Raw genomic sequence first — 14,053 nt, forward strand, 5'->3', positions numbered from 1 at the left:
ATGAGGGTGTTTCAGATCATCACTGGTTTTATATGTTATAGTACATGAGAAGAAGCTTAAAAGGTTTATTAAACGTTACTAAATATCGTATTATGTTTACATTTCTGAAATTACATAATAAGAGAGCAGACAGGGCAATATACAATTACACTGAATCTCAAAATGTCAAATGAGAGTAAAGTGGACACACTTAGAACTAAAAAGCTCAGCATGAGACTTGGCCATGTTTGTCTATTCTTCAACTGTCCAGTGTTGTGAACCTGTGTCCACTCACTGCAGCCTCAGATTTCCATTCTTGTCTGACTGACAGATTCTGAGGCCTCGTGCAAACATGCATCAAAGAGCTACACTAATAGATCAGAGCGTTACCAGGTCAGACATGTAAGTGCAAAACTGGCTGAAATGTAAAACAGAATACGGCTTGAAACGAGCTGCTGTGCCTCCATTACTCTGGACAACAAACAAATCCGTTAACACTTCGGTTTTCTTTTGATTCGGGCTGTTAAACTTCTTGATGTGGGTAGTTTGGGGCTCAGCTGGATTGAAACAAAAGAGTGTCATTTAAGTGGGAATTGTGGGGAGTAATGATATAACAAGCTCTGTGAGCCCACATGCAGAAAAACAATGGGAGAAACATTCAGTTTAACAGCTAGGCTCGAAACAAAATGTGTTACCTTCAAACATGCATCTCTTTGCTCCTCACACAGTGGTCACCAGCTATTAACATACTAGCCACTGGTTCACAGGTGCTGACTGCCAGAGCTGCAATGTGCACATCTGCTATGATACATTTCCATGGTCAAATGAATGACAGTAACAAAACATCTGCACAATCAGTGCTGCAAATAGTATTTATGCACATGGTAATGACATTGCAGATAAGTCTTGTCTGTGGCCCTATGAACCCTTCTGACCTTCCTTTCCCATGTGATCATGTGATGAAACTGCAAACCTGAGTAGTTTGTATATTGCTGCCAGATCTGTTCTGGAGGGCTAAATGGCCTGATTGGGCCAGGGACCAGCTCCTGTTAGCAGCACTTTAGACCAGCGTTAGCATCTGGAAAGGGGCCATTCCTGGCATGTTATTTATCATGAGTCTGGCATCAGTCTGGAAACCCAGCATGTCACATTTGGCCTGTGTTAAGCAAAGCCATTTCTCTGTCACAACTTGGACTTTAGCATGAAAATCTGATGACAATATGCTCAGAATCCCTAATGACCCCAAAGATACTGCATTTGTTCAAAAACAACTACCATAAAGAAATATTGCAAAAATCCATCTGAAGCATTAGTTAGTTTCATAAATCCATCTCCACTTGCCAAGATTTGAACAGCATTTGGCGGCAAGTTCAGTGTATTGCGGACTATTATGCAAACACTTGGGGGGAGTCTTCAGACTGCTTGTTTGCATTCAGGGCGGGTCCCTGTCTGCTACACTGACCCCCCTCCCCTCCGTCTCTCTCCCCGCAACTTTTCGCGCTGCGGTGCAGGTAATATTAGCGCCACTGGAGCGGCCCCCCGCCCCCTCCTCGCCCTCCCATCAGTCTGTTTCGGCCGCAGAGCTAATTATAACCCGCCGCAGGGACAAAAGCCTGGGTGATTAGGTTAAAGGTATTAATAGCGCCCTTCTACGTGCGGGGAGACGCTGGTGTCGCTGTGGGAGAAGAGGCAGGGGACAAGCCAAATGTCTCAGCTGAAAGTTAAAGATCGTCTTCAGACACGAGGAGTCACTCCGTTAAATTAATCGGCGCACAACGAAAAAGTACTCATTAATGCATGCAGGGTATCTTGAAAAGCTAATAACTTATCTCTCACACGCCTAAAACTGAACTGAGACGGGTTAGTAGTTTTATAATGAGGCCAACTGTTAAGGTTATCACGTATTTACATAATATTAACAGGTGTTGTGACAGCGTCAAGGCTCATAATGTTTTATATAGTGGTTGTGGTGCAGTAAATTGTTATTTCTCTGCATCTTGTTTTATCAGTGCTACTTGTTTGCGTATCAGTTGTTGTTGATAAACTTCCTGAAACTGCAGTGCTGACCTATTGGACCTGTTTTCCCCGCCGCCATTTCTTGCCCTGTAGCTGAAAACAGCAGCAGAGTGAGACCTCGGTGTTTTGTGCTGCTTTTCACTCTTCGCGGAGTCTTGGACAGAACGCGCCGGTTGCCCCGCCAACAGAACTCCGGAGGCGAGGTCGTTGTTCACGCCCATTGGTGCAAGCCGAGGCGCGCACCCGAGCACGGCGACGCTGATTGGTCGGAGTCGTGTGACGAAGGCGCTCCGCTGGGCGCTGATTGGCTGCAGCCAGCCAGATGTCTGAGAGCGCCAGAAAACAAGCTTGAGCGGGTGATGCCGAGGTCTCCCCGGGACAGTACAGAGCGTCCACTACCGAGACAGCAGCAGAAGACTAAAGGGACACACTCAGGAGAACTGCCCGCTTATTTCACAGAGGGAAACTAGCTGCTATGTCGGTCTGAAGAAACTACGCGCTGTCACGTCTGTACGAGCGGACTAGGAGCCACACGGGACCAGTTCATTCATTCATTTGCAGAGAAAGGTGAGGTAGTGATTTCCCTCCAGCGGTTTCCTGGAAGCTGTACAGAGTAATGATATGCTGGTCAGCTGAGCTAGCACTGTTAGCCACGAAGCCAATTAAAAACTGTTATAAACCACTCCAAACTACTATCTATTAGTCGCCTTTCATAGGCAACGCTTGTGTGTAAATGTGGAGTTATTTGAGTGAGTTTACATTTTTACGAAGTTGACTAAGTTAAGTTGAGGCTACATCTTATGTTACAACTTAAAATTATGAATGTAAGTTAAGTAATTCATATGTTATACCTGTTCATTCAGCTACCACCTTATCACATCTGTTGCAACTGACCTGTCGGCTTGATATGAGCATTAGACCAAAGTGTGTAGTTTGGAGGCTGTCTGTTAGCTAAACGTTAAGTTAGTAGTTAGCTCGCTAGGGGCTAGTTAGCGGACTTTCTTTGCGCCAAAATCAGCTGCCCACTCCTTTTAAGTTTTCTACACTGGCTAAAACTTCCTCACTGTTATCATGCACCCACCTCAAAGTGGTCCTTCACCCATCAGTGATTATCATCTGTTCATTCTCATTTATTTATTTTTGGACTGCAGTTTTCCTGATGGATGTTGAATGTCTCGCACTGAAAGACCTCACAAGTCCCAGGAAAAGTTTCACGGTGGGGTCGGAGGAGGATGGGGGGCAAAGTGAACAAAAGGTAAGGTGGATCACATTGATCTGAGGAGCGGTCGTGGCATTTTTAACTGTTAGGAGGTTTGATTCAGGGCTAAATATAGAAACACCCCTAGTGTAATGTGATGGCATCTCAGGAGGGAGATGAAGATGGAAGATTTGCCGGGAGAGACTGGAAAATAGTTTGTTAACTTGATAAAACATGTCAATCAAGGCCATGAAATGTTTAAAAGGCAGTGTATTTGATTGAAAACTTGATTTATTATAAAAAATACTGCACCTATATGATAATATATGATATGACTGTGTTGTAATGATGTCACATGTATCTTATCCTAACAACTGTCTCCACCACAGGAGAACATCTGCTCAGAGAGGAGAAGATCCACACCACTGAAGTCTGCTGAGTCCGCCATCCCTAACTTGCTAACGAGCAGAAAAGTTTCCACCCCTGAACTGGCCCACATCACCCCCATCAAACGGGCGACCCTGGCCGAGCCCTGGACACCCACGGCCAATCTGAAGATGCTGATCAGCGCGGCGAGTCCAGACATCAGAGACCGAGAGATGAAAAAGGTTCTGTTTAGACCCATAGAGAACGAGAAGGACAAGGCGGCAAGTCCCGACGCAGAGGACATGGAGGTGGAGGACTCCTGTCAGGTATGTGAAGTGGGAAATTTGTGCATCCGACAGCTCTTTCATCAAAAGTAAAACTCATAACTTCCAAAAAGGTCTGCAGTCAACAAGGCATTTAATCAGTCTTTATTAAAGTAGAGATATTCTAAGTCTACAGGGCAGAAAACTGTTAAATTGCCGTTATTGTTAATTGGTTTGATTATGGAAATGCTCTCAAAGGAACCCAGGGTTTCCACAATCTTTAAAGTCCTCAGAGTGAACACTTTTTACCCACGCCGCTTTATTTATGACAGCTGAACTCTAAAGATAGAGAGTTTTCGAAAGCACAAATTAAATCCCTCTATTATGCCTCATAAAGTTATTTTGTGTACAAGCAGCAGATGGAGTCTAAATCGCCCTGAGCTTTTGTGATACATTTGTTTGTTTAATCCGACAATGTGAAAGTTTTTCCAGCCTTAATGTCTTTTTAGGGACTGTGAGAACTAATTAAGTGAAATACGTGGCCTTGAGGACATTATCGGAAAGTGATTTGAGAGCCTGAGTGGAGACGTGTGTTAGTGTGGATGATAGAGATGCAGACGGCAGCACCAGAGATGACTTCATTCATCTAAACGAGATGTTTATCCACTTGTTTACGTGTCTGTCTGTCCAGTTTGAAGCCGTGGATGAAGAGGACGAGGCAGAGAAGAAGCCGAGCAGGAAGCAGAAGAGTCTGGGTCTGCTGTGCCAAAAGTTCTTGGCCCTGTACCCCGATTACCCTCCGCCACACAACCCCATCTGGATCTCACTGGACGAGGTGGCCACCAGTCTGGGTAGGTAGCCAGTAATGAGGGATCTAAGGGGAGCTGTGGATGAGCGTGACTAGTCCCAGCTCACAGCATTATAGGGATTTTAGGTTATTGGATTTAGGAGCGGTTGCTATGGAGACCTCACTGCCATTTAAACATCGCTTTTTTTTATTGCACAATACAAGTGACAAACATAAAGACATGACACAGCACAAGACAAGAAAGACCAAACACCACAGCGGCCAAAAAAGTAATAGAATTGAGATATATTGTGATAATAGAGAACAAAACAAGAGAAGAAAAGAATAAGTAAATGAATAAAATAAACATCAGCATTCATTGAAGTATGCCGAGAGCGAGCATGTGTGTAATATCTATCCCTGCTCCAATCATCAGGGGTGGAGCGGCGGCGTATCTACGACATCGTCAACGTGCTGGAGTCTCTGATGATCGTCGGCCGCATCGCCAAGAACAGCTACACGTGGCACGGGCGGCAGCAGCTGGAGGCCACGCTGCAGGAGCTGCAGCGGCGCGGCCGGCAGCAGGGCTACCACCTCCAGATGGAGCTGGCTGCCGAGGCCAGGGGGGCCGGGCCGGGCCGCGAGGACGACGCCGGGGAGGGAGACGCCGGCATCGGTAATCAACACACATATAAAACCTAAGCCTCGTTTGAAAAGCTTTAGAATGAAAATCACTCTCTAACCTGAGTATCTAACTAAACCCATTTCCTCTAATTGTCTCCCTGCAAGTTGCACAGTGTTTACTGTTACCTTAGAGGTTTACTGTTGCATTAATAGGAGAACAGCGTCAGATAAACACCAAACATGTCAAACTTTAAATGTAGATTTAACTGCAGGGGCAGCTGCCACCAAATTAACCCTACAGCTAAATGATCATCCATGAGTACAAGCCTGGGGACTGTATAGTTAGTGAGTGTGTGTGTGTGTGTGTGTGTGTGTGTGTGAGAGAGTGTGTGTGTGTGTGTGTGTGTGTGTGTGTGTGTGTGTGTGTGTGAGTGTGAGAGTGTGCGTGAGTGTGTGTGTGTGTGTGTGTTGACTTGTGGCTGGATAATAACATCACTTATGACGAAGAGGTAGTTGACTAAGGAATTAAGCCTGGGAGCTTATAGGTGTTAATGTCTGCGGCTGCTGTTGTTGTGGCTGGTTGAGTGTGACCTCATGTTATGTAATGGCTGTCATTACTGTACAACAACACATACCTGCAGCAGGAAATATGTGACAGGCATTAGCTGTGCAGTTAGGGTTAGAACCTCGTGGTTAGTGAACAGAAAATCTGGTTTGGCAACACTTCACTGCAGCGGACGGTAAAACCTGATACTGATGCTATTAATGTTGAGAATCTGTTTAATGAACTTGAGGATATTGTTTTTCTTTATAGTAATGGTCATAGCATTTAACTTTATACTCATTACCCTCACTCAAAGTCTATGTTGATATTCCCTTGGTAGTTACTGTTGTTACTGTGCTGCCTGTAAAACAGGAAAATCCAGATTATTTCACACGTTAACAGCAGCATGCAGATGATAACATCTGGTGTAATTGTTGTGAAACTTGTTATGTAATAAATCAGTTAGGATGTGTTTGAATAATAGGTGTTTAAAGCTAATATTCCAATATCTGTTGTTTCACAAATTGTGCTGATTGCTGCATCCATGACTCAGTTTTTAATGTTGTACATACATGTTGTAGGTGTCTGTGACTGCTAGAGAAGTTACATAACGTATCCTATGTGCTCCTGGTGCTTACAGCTGGTGGCAACAGGAAAGACAAGTCTCTGCGCATCATGAGCCAGAAGTTTGTCATGCTGTTCCTGGTGTCCAAAACTCAGACCGTTACCTTGGACACGGCTGCAAAGATCCTCATCGAGGAGAGCCAGGACTCGTCAAGTCACAGCAAGTACAAAAGTAAGACGTCTGGCACCGCCGCAGACATGTCGTTGAGGATTCACGTCCTCGCATGGCGTTTCTTTGGCTGGTCTGTCTGAGTGTTATTCTGCTGTTAAATCTAAAAACCCCTGTGTCTTCATCAGCTAAGGTGCGGAGATTGTACGACATTGCCAACGTGCTGACCAGCCTGGACCTCATAAAGAAGGTGCACGTCCGGGAGGAGCGAGGCAGGAAGCCGGCCTTCAAGTGGCTCGGCCCGGTCGAATTCAGCAACACTGGTAAATTTAAATTCATACTAGAGGACGTGACTGTCTGTCACTGTGATCCTGTAAAGGCTCCAAAAAATATCAAACGTCATACTAACACACGTATCCTCTGCTGTGAATGCCACAGCTGTCATTCCACCCGAGGCCACTCAGCCGGTGTCGGGCCAGGACCTTGGGAAAGCCAAGATGGCACGTCACGCCTCCTTCAACATCATACCCACCTCTGTGGCCGTCCGACGGCAGGTCAACTCTGCCCCCAGCAGCCCACGCCGAGAACTCACGGGTAAGACACGCTTGGATCTCTCAGTACAGTTCATGTCTCTGCTTGTGGTCAGTTCAAATTAGAACTGCAACTAACGATTGTTTTCATTATCCATAAATCTGTTTATTATTTCAATTTTTTTGTTTCTCAAACCACAAGATGACGTCTTCAAATGTCTTGTTTTTTCCACAAACCAAAGAGATAGCCAGTTTATTGTCATAAAGGAACAAAGAAACCAGAAATATTCACATTTACGAAGCTGAAATCAGAGAATTTGAAACTACTCAAAACGATTATTCAAATATCAAAATAGTTGAGGATTAATTTAATAATCAATTATTGTTTGATTCAGTGGAACATCTGTCTGTCCCTCACACCTCAGGTCTGTCCAACCAGCCGGTGGATTATTCCAGGAAGACTACGGGCAACGGCGCAGTGTGTCGGCTCCAGTTTGGAAACAGCTTCGAGTGAGTCCACACACACACACACACACACGTACTGTGCTCTACAATCGCTGCAGCCCTCCCTAGGTTTAGATTTATCTCATCCACTGCAGATTTACAACCAAACAATTAACTGCACACAGCAGCTCTCCATGCTAACCTTTGTCTGGAGAGACATCGGTGTTACTGAGGAGAATCCACATCCGATAGATAGATACGTACTTTATCCATCCCTCAGGGGAATTCTCTTCCAGCAGCTCATTAGTAGTGCTAATAAACAAAGAATAAACAGTAATAATCAGCTGCTCATAACTAAGTCAAATGGAGCAAATCTCAAACTGTGTCTGCTTTCAAAATAAAGCTTCACAGTTCCATTCATCGTCACAATAAAAGCTGTAGTATGGTTCTGTGATGCCGAGGCTCTCAGTGTCTCGTACACAACATTTCACACTCACTGTAAGTGTTTGCGTTGGCCCATGTGCTTAGTTTTAGGCTTCGTGTAACAGGAGCTGACTGTGGATATGAATAGTTATTGTCTCCTGTGTGTGTGTGTGTATGTTGGCTTCCTCAGATACAGTACACAGTGGTTCATCTTACTGCAGCTTGAGGCCAAATGGCTGTGGCTGTTAAGTGTTTTCCGGAGGGGTGGCAGTGAGATGATGGGATGTGGAAGTGCGTGTTGAAAAGGAATATTTTACACGTGAAGCCTGGTGAAAATCCACCAGGGGGGCAGCAGGAGCCCACAGGAGCCCACAGGATGGCTGTTGGGGGTTTATGTCTGGGTGGGGGCCAGTTAGGAATCTGCACATCAGCAAGAGAGAGAGAAGTGACGTCAGGGCCCATCTGGAGAGCCGGGGCCTGAGAGGGCTTCAGGGACCGGACCTGTGTCTCTGCAGGGGACAGTTACATCCTCTGTGTCGTTACTGAACGATTCTGATCCAAAACACACTGCTGCTAAATTTTATGCAAAGTTTTGTTCACATAGTAAAGAGGCACTGGGTGCTACTGGGAGACCCACAGGGACAAGAGTCTTTTTGTGTGAAGCTAATGGTTAGAAACAATCAGAGAGAGAGAGCAAAGTAAATCTGTTGGAAACTGAAAGTAGTTATGTGGCCAATTTCAAAACTACTCATTACATCCATTTGAGCACATTGACACTGGAGTTAATACAGAGAAGTCCTGGCTCGTCAGCTGTCATTTGACTGATGGTTTTTAATAGGGCCAAACAACAATTTAAAATTTAAAACAAAATCATACTGTAGTAAGGCCAAGTGCAACATCCAAACAGCAAGAGCTGTAAAGTTTCACATGAATGTAAAAAAAATGTGTCATGACAGACAAAAACAAAAAAAAGCCCTGACTGTGAAAATGAAATGGGTCAAAGAAGCAAATCCAACTGAAAATCAGTCACAGTACCTGCCAGAATAAACGCAACATGATATGTTTTGCTGTTATCAGACTAATTTGCTGAATGGGTTGACATGTGGATGTTTGTCAAACAGACCGTTTCCTCCAAGTTGAGTCTCAGTTCATTTGTAATGCTGCTGAAACTATTTGGTCAAAGTGCTGATTGGAAAGTAAAACATGAGCCAGAAGCTGCAGAACGTACACCAGGCCGCTGCGGTCTGAGACTAGAGAACCAGGGACCCAAGCCCAGACCACTGGAGTATTTATTGGATTTGATGTCAAATGAATCCTGAGTCAGTTTGGGGGATGACTGGGGTCCACAGCCGGAGCCCCCAGTCACGTCCAAAGCTGAGAATTAAAAGCTTTGGTTCTAATTTTAATAAAGTGTCTAATTTCTTGCCTGTTGATGTTCCCCCTCAGGAACAAGCCGGCTGCAGCGCTGCAGCCCAGCATCCAGCTGCCTCCGTCCTCTCAGTCCATCCCACTGGTGTCCCCGCTCCACCCGGAGTACCTCCTCGCCTCGGCCCCCTCCTCCCCCCACTGCCTGGCCTACCTGCCCAGCCTGTCGCAGGCCTCGGTGGTCATGCTGTACCGGCCCCTGGACAAGCCCGACGAGGCGCCCGAGGGTCAGCGGTCACCCGGGTCGGAGCCTGAGGAGGGGAGGAAGAGGAGGATGGAAGGAAGGGAAGAGGAGGAGACGATGGCGAAAAAGAAGGGAAGACTTGGGTTAGAAGAATGTGACAAGGTGAGGTGATTGGATGAGAATCCACCACTTTATTATTACCACTGTTTTGGTTCAGATTCAGATCGACTGTGATCAACATTATTATTTTGCCTGAGTGCAGTGATGTGATTGCACCGGGCTCGCTCACCATCGGGAGATCCTGTTAGTAATTCAGCACAGCAGAGCATTAAATTAAAAATATGAAATACTACACGCTTGCTGATGAGGATAACTCATCCCTGGTGTAATTACAGACTTATATTAGTGATGTAGGGGATATTTTGTAATTGGAAAACCGTAGCAATTAATCAAGCTGCAAAGTCCTAGGAACTGGAAAACTCCCATTTTTCATGGAGGGATGGTTTTGTGGAAAGGAGGTTTTACATCAGGCTGCTCCGGCGTTATCAGATGGGGCGAGTGTTAATCAGTGCACACACTCTATTTGTGTGGTTTTCTAGATAAACAACAGAATTGGACATTTACTTTTTATAGTTCTGCTGTTGTTTGTATCACATGGACACAGCATTGATCTGCTGGTGCCAGTCTCCATCCTCCAGCTCTGTTTAACTCATTATTTTCCCTCCAGGTGAGAGCTGAAGCTCACAGGGAAGCAGGGGAGATGGGTGTCACCAGGACGTCTCCCACCCACCCAGCAGGACTCAGAGCGCTGGATGAGAGCGGCAACAGCAGCAGCGAGCCGGCCCAGCCCTCACACTTCCTCTATGTCCCCAACAACGCAGGTATGTACAGCTTTCTAGCAATAGAAATAATCCCACAGTCTGATTTACACTTACAGCTAGATATGTATAACTTCATAAGGCAGGTGAGGAGTGGCGAAAAGCGGACAGCCAATCATCTCAGCCCTTCTGGTTTAACCTCCTCCCTTTGTCCTCTCCAGGTCTGAACGGCCTGAACCTCTTCCTCCCAGCCGGCCAGCCGGCGGCCGGTCTAGCTCTCCCTCCCACCCTGGCTGTGCCCTACGTCCTGCTGCCCTCCGCCGCCCTCTCCCACTACCCTCTGGTTGCCAGCGGCGTGCAGCAGCCAGGCTCGGACGCCCACGCCAAGCTCAGCTTCAGTCTGCCCACCGTGATGGCACCGTACAGCCTGGCGGCGCCGCCGACAGAGATCAGCTGGTCGCCCGCTCCCACGCCCTCCACTCCAAAACAGAGCAGGCTGCAGGCGCCACATTCACCGCCGGGACCGCGGCAGACCGCCAACATCAGCACACCTGAGCCACTGGTAAGAAGTTCAGTCTATATACAGGGTTTATACAGGAATCTTGAAGTTAATTTTAATACCTTTTTAAGACTTTTTCAAGACCTTCTCAATATTTTTCAATACCTCACCGCCACTTCAAGCTGTAACCATTTACATCAGTGACACTTTTAACGAAACAGTTTTAGTTTGACTATAGACCACTATGATACAACAGAATTCAAAATAGGCTGGGATAAGGCAAAAAAAAACATTGCTCCACTCTCAAAAAACAAAAAAAACAATCTTCTTTTCTTTTTTTATGTACCGGTTCATCTTTGTTTTTTAAAAATGAATAAATTCACACTTTTACAATGTTTTTTAGGACTCAAACTCTTGGACAGCTAATTCTGAAAAAATACCTTCAAAATGTAAGACATTATAAAGTCATGAAAAGACTTAATACTTTTTAAGGGTCTTAATTTTCCCCAAATTGATTTATTACCTTTTAATACTTTTCAAGACCCCGCGGATACCCTGATATAACAACAGCCCACCTCAGCCGCTGCTGCAACAAACCCTCAGATTTGCCCTGTAGCAACATTAATTTGGACATAATTTGCCTTCATAATGATACACGACCTCTCCGGTATCAGGCACTTGCAAAATGCCACAACACAGCTTGACATGAGAGCCAGTTTGTGGAGGTTTCTCCTCGTTTATTCTTCCAGACACTTTGTGTGTTTGGAGCTGATGAATCTCCAGTTTTTTAAACGGGGATTAATGTTGTTGTCTGCGGGGCCCAGCGTCGCTCTGCTGCTCTTAATCAGTCCTTTCTAGACGACCAGGCAGAACGCTGGACGGAAAATTAATGCAGCTTTATAAACAATAGGACGAGTCGACGGCCGCGTTGTAATGAGCCCTAAGTCCAGAGTTCTTCTTATCTTTTTTCCTCCATGTATAAATTTCTTGTATAAACTGCACACCAATCAATTAGCCAACTGATTTATTTGTTGACTGTAAGAAAATTGGTAAAAGTTTTGATAGCATAGCTGCTATAGCTGGGTAATTTTGATTAATGAGTGGAATTAAACAATAATGAATATAGTTGTATGGATTTGGCAATTACATTTATAGAAATAGGAACCAAAACCACACTTTCTTCATTACTTCAATATGTGGAAGATTTTTTTCCCCAATTATCTGTATGCGTTTTAATAGTTTTTAATATATTTGGGTCCCTGAAGGCATCACCAAAGAAATTTATGTAAAGCTCCCTGCTCTCCATAATCCATTGGCAACAATGCAATTTTAACAAAAGATGGAGGTGATAAAATGTTAATATATTAAATTTCTCAAGCAGTTTAAATCTGCAAGATTGTCTGTGCAGTCAGATTTTCAGACCATAATAAAACTGAGCCAACATTTATTACAATGTAGCACAAATGCTCTCCAAACTTACATCACTCTCTCTTCCCACAGACTCCACACACTCCAAAGGACACCACAGCTTCAGCTTCCAAGGCTTTCTTCCAGACCCCAGGAACTCTGGGAAATGTAGTCAGCTCTGTGCCGGCTGCTCGAAGACGAGGCTCTGCACAGAGGAGGCTGGATGTCGGCCACCCACCAGCCAGTTAAGGAGGGAGCGCACGGCCAGTGTAGTATTCAGGTGTCGGTCCTGAACATGGAGGATATGGTTTCAGGCCGTACTATTGGTGCTTTTCTTGTTCATTCATTCATAAATTAAGGGTTTCCCTCTGAAATGCAAAGAGACATGAAATTATTTTTAAGTGTCGCATTTTTGCTAATGACTGTACATTTTAACCAATTGTCGAATGTCTCATTTTAAATGAAATTCCTCAGTTGCTGGTTGTTACGGTAACAGTTCAAATGTGCCTTGTGGTTCAATGGCACTAGACTTGAGAGTGAGCAGCTGAACCAGTATTGCCTATGTAACAGTGCCCTCCTGTGGTGGGAGTCGGCCACTGCTCTACTTTGTATTTTTCAGTTTTCCCACTCAGATGTGATCAAGCTACCTAACCCCCATCACTTGTGTATTATAGCCCAATTGCTATTTATATATTAGCTAATATATGTTGATTACAGGGACTGTAATTGAACAAAAAACTTTTTTTAGCACTAAGTTTTTGATGAATGTTGAGGTTATGTCTGTAGTTGGCCCCTTCAGGTTTTGTTACAAGTGTCCAGCTATAAATAGGAAAAACGTATAAGCTGCTGATCGCCGGTTTACATTGACAGTGGCAGACAATCCTCTCTGGGCTCGTTTCTGACAGTACTGTGAGGAGAAAATCACTAAAGCCTTAAATGTTTACAAGCAAACGAAGCATCTCAAGGAACAGTTCTGAAACATAATGCACTACGGCTGCATTAACTCACTCATCAGGAAGATGAACTCACTGGTGCTGTGTATGTTTTCACTGAGGATTTACAACCATGGACGTTTATGGTTCAACATAAAACCTTTCCACTCTGTTACTGGCAACTAGCGGACAATATGACATGATGCTCTCAGGTACTTGAATCCTTGTGACTTTACTAGAGGTAGATTCTGGAGAGATATCGAAGTACTGTAAAGGTTTTTATCCTTCGTTTATCCAGGTAAAGTAGACTGAGCCTATATGCTACAACGCCATCCCAGCATGCATAGAGTCCAACGTGTCTGAAGCAGTTTGCTGTTGTGCTGGAGCAGTTGGGGGTTAAGTGCCTTGCTTTAAAGGCACCTTGCTGGGGAGAACAGAGACTTTCTCAGGCTGTGTGGGGGGGTTGTGTTGACAATCCTCTGCTAACAGACCCACTAACTCGCTTCCAGACGACCCAGGCCAAAAAAATATTGGTGCTTTGTGAAGGAGTCACTGAGGAGAGCTTAGCTATGTCACGCCAAAGGCTGCACAGGTAATCCACTCTGGCCAGTGGATGTGTAGTTATTAATGTACAGTTTTTCTTCTGTAATTATTTTTGTACATTGTACTCATAGTGCCATTTCATACTTCCACATGCAGAAAGTTGTATGCTGCTTTATTGTTTTTGAAAATAATGGTAATTACACTGCTAGGTTTAGTAGTTGTGTGCTAATCTAACTTTTATGAAACATGGAGCCGTTCCTTCACTTAAGCTCTGCTCTCTGTAGTTAAAGGTCCAACTGGTTTATGTCTGTACCACTTCAATTAAAACGTATGAATCT

General features: G+C 44.8%; 1 protein-coding gene and 1 long non-coding RNA gene across 2 annotated transcripts in view; one reads left to right on the forward strand and one right to left on the reverse strand.

Annotated features, from left to right (window-relative positions):
* Positions 1 to 12,450, reverse strand: part of LOC146962878 (uncharacterized) — a 46,632-nt gene extending 34,182 nt beyond the window's left edge. Inside the window, exons 1-2 of the long non-coding RNA XR_015035097.1 lie at positions 12,314 to 12,450; positions 9,487 to 9,583 (exon numbers count right to left, since the gene is read on the reverse strand). This is a non-coding gene — a long non-coding RNA (uncharacterized LOC146962878). The remainder of the gene's footprint in view (positions 1 to 9,486; positions 9,584 to 12,313) is intronic.
* On the forward strand, positions 2,326 to 14,053 carry e2f7 (E2F transcription factor 7). The gene is made up of 13 exons (XM_085769444.1): positions 2,326 to 2,562; positions 3,147 to 3,250; positions 3,583 to 3,885; positions 4,514 to 4,673; positions 5,046 to 5,285; positions 6,418 to 6,573; positions 6,699 to 6,833; positions 6,949 to 7,104; positions 7,466 to 7,550; positions 9,354 to 9,678; positions 10,244 to 10,397; positions 10,556 to 10,896; positions 12,334 to 14,053. The coding sequence occupies exons 2-13, from the start codon at positions 3,155 to 3,157 to the stop codon at positions 12,487 to 12,489; spliced, it is 2,307 nt and encodes a 768-aa protein (XP_085625570.1). The 5' UTR covers positions 2,326 to 2,562; positions 3,147 to 3,154; the 3' UTR covers positions 12,490 to 14,053.

The sequence above is a fragment of the Trachurus japonicus genome, chromosome 23, assembly GCF_045865225.1.
Source record: "Trachurus japonicus isolate A0001 chromosome 23, Traja_1.0".
Taxonomy (NCBI): domain Eukaryota; kingdom Metazoa; phylum Chordata; class Actinopteri; order Carangiformes; family Carangidae; genus Trachurus; species Trachurus japonicus.

Bases quoted from the DNA above. Each gene is read 5' to 3' on its own strand.
- e2f7 (XM_085769444.1), top strand. From the start codon at position 3,155: ATGGATGTTGAATGTCTCGCACTGAAAGACCTCACAAGTCCCAGGAAA. The intron at 5,286-6,417 runs GTAATCAACACA...TGGTGCTTACAG, and splicing joins GGAGGGAGACGCCGGCATCG to CTGGTGGCAACAGGAAAGAC. The intron at 6,834-6,948 runs GTAAATTTAAAT...TGAATGCCACAG, and splicing joins GGTCGAATTCAGCAACACTG to CTGTCATTCCACCCGAGGCC.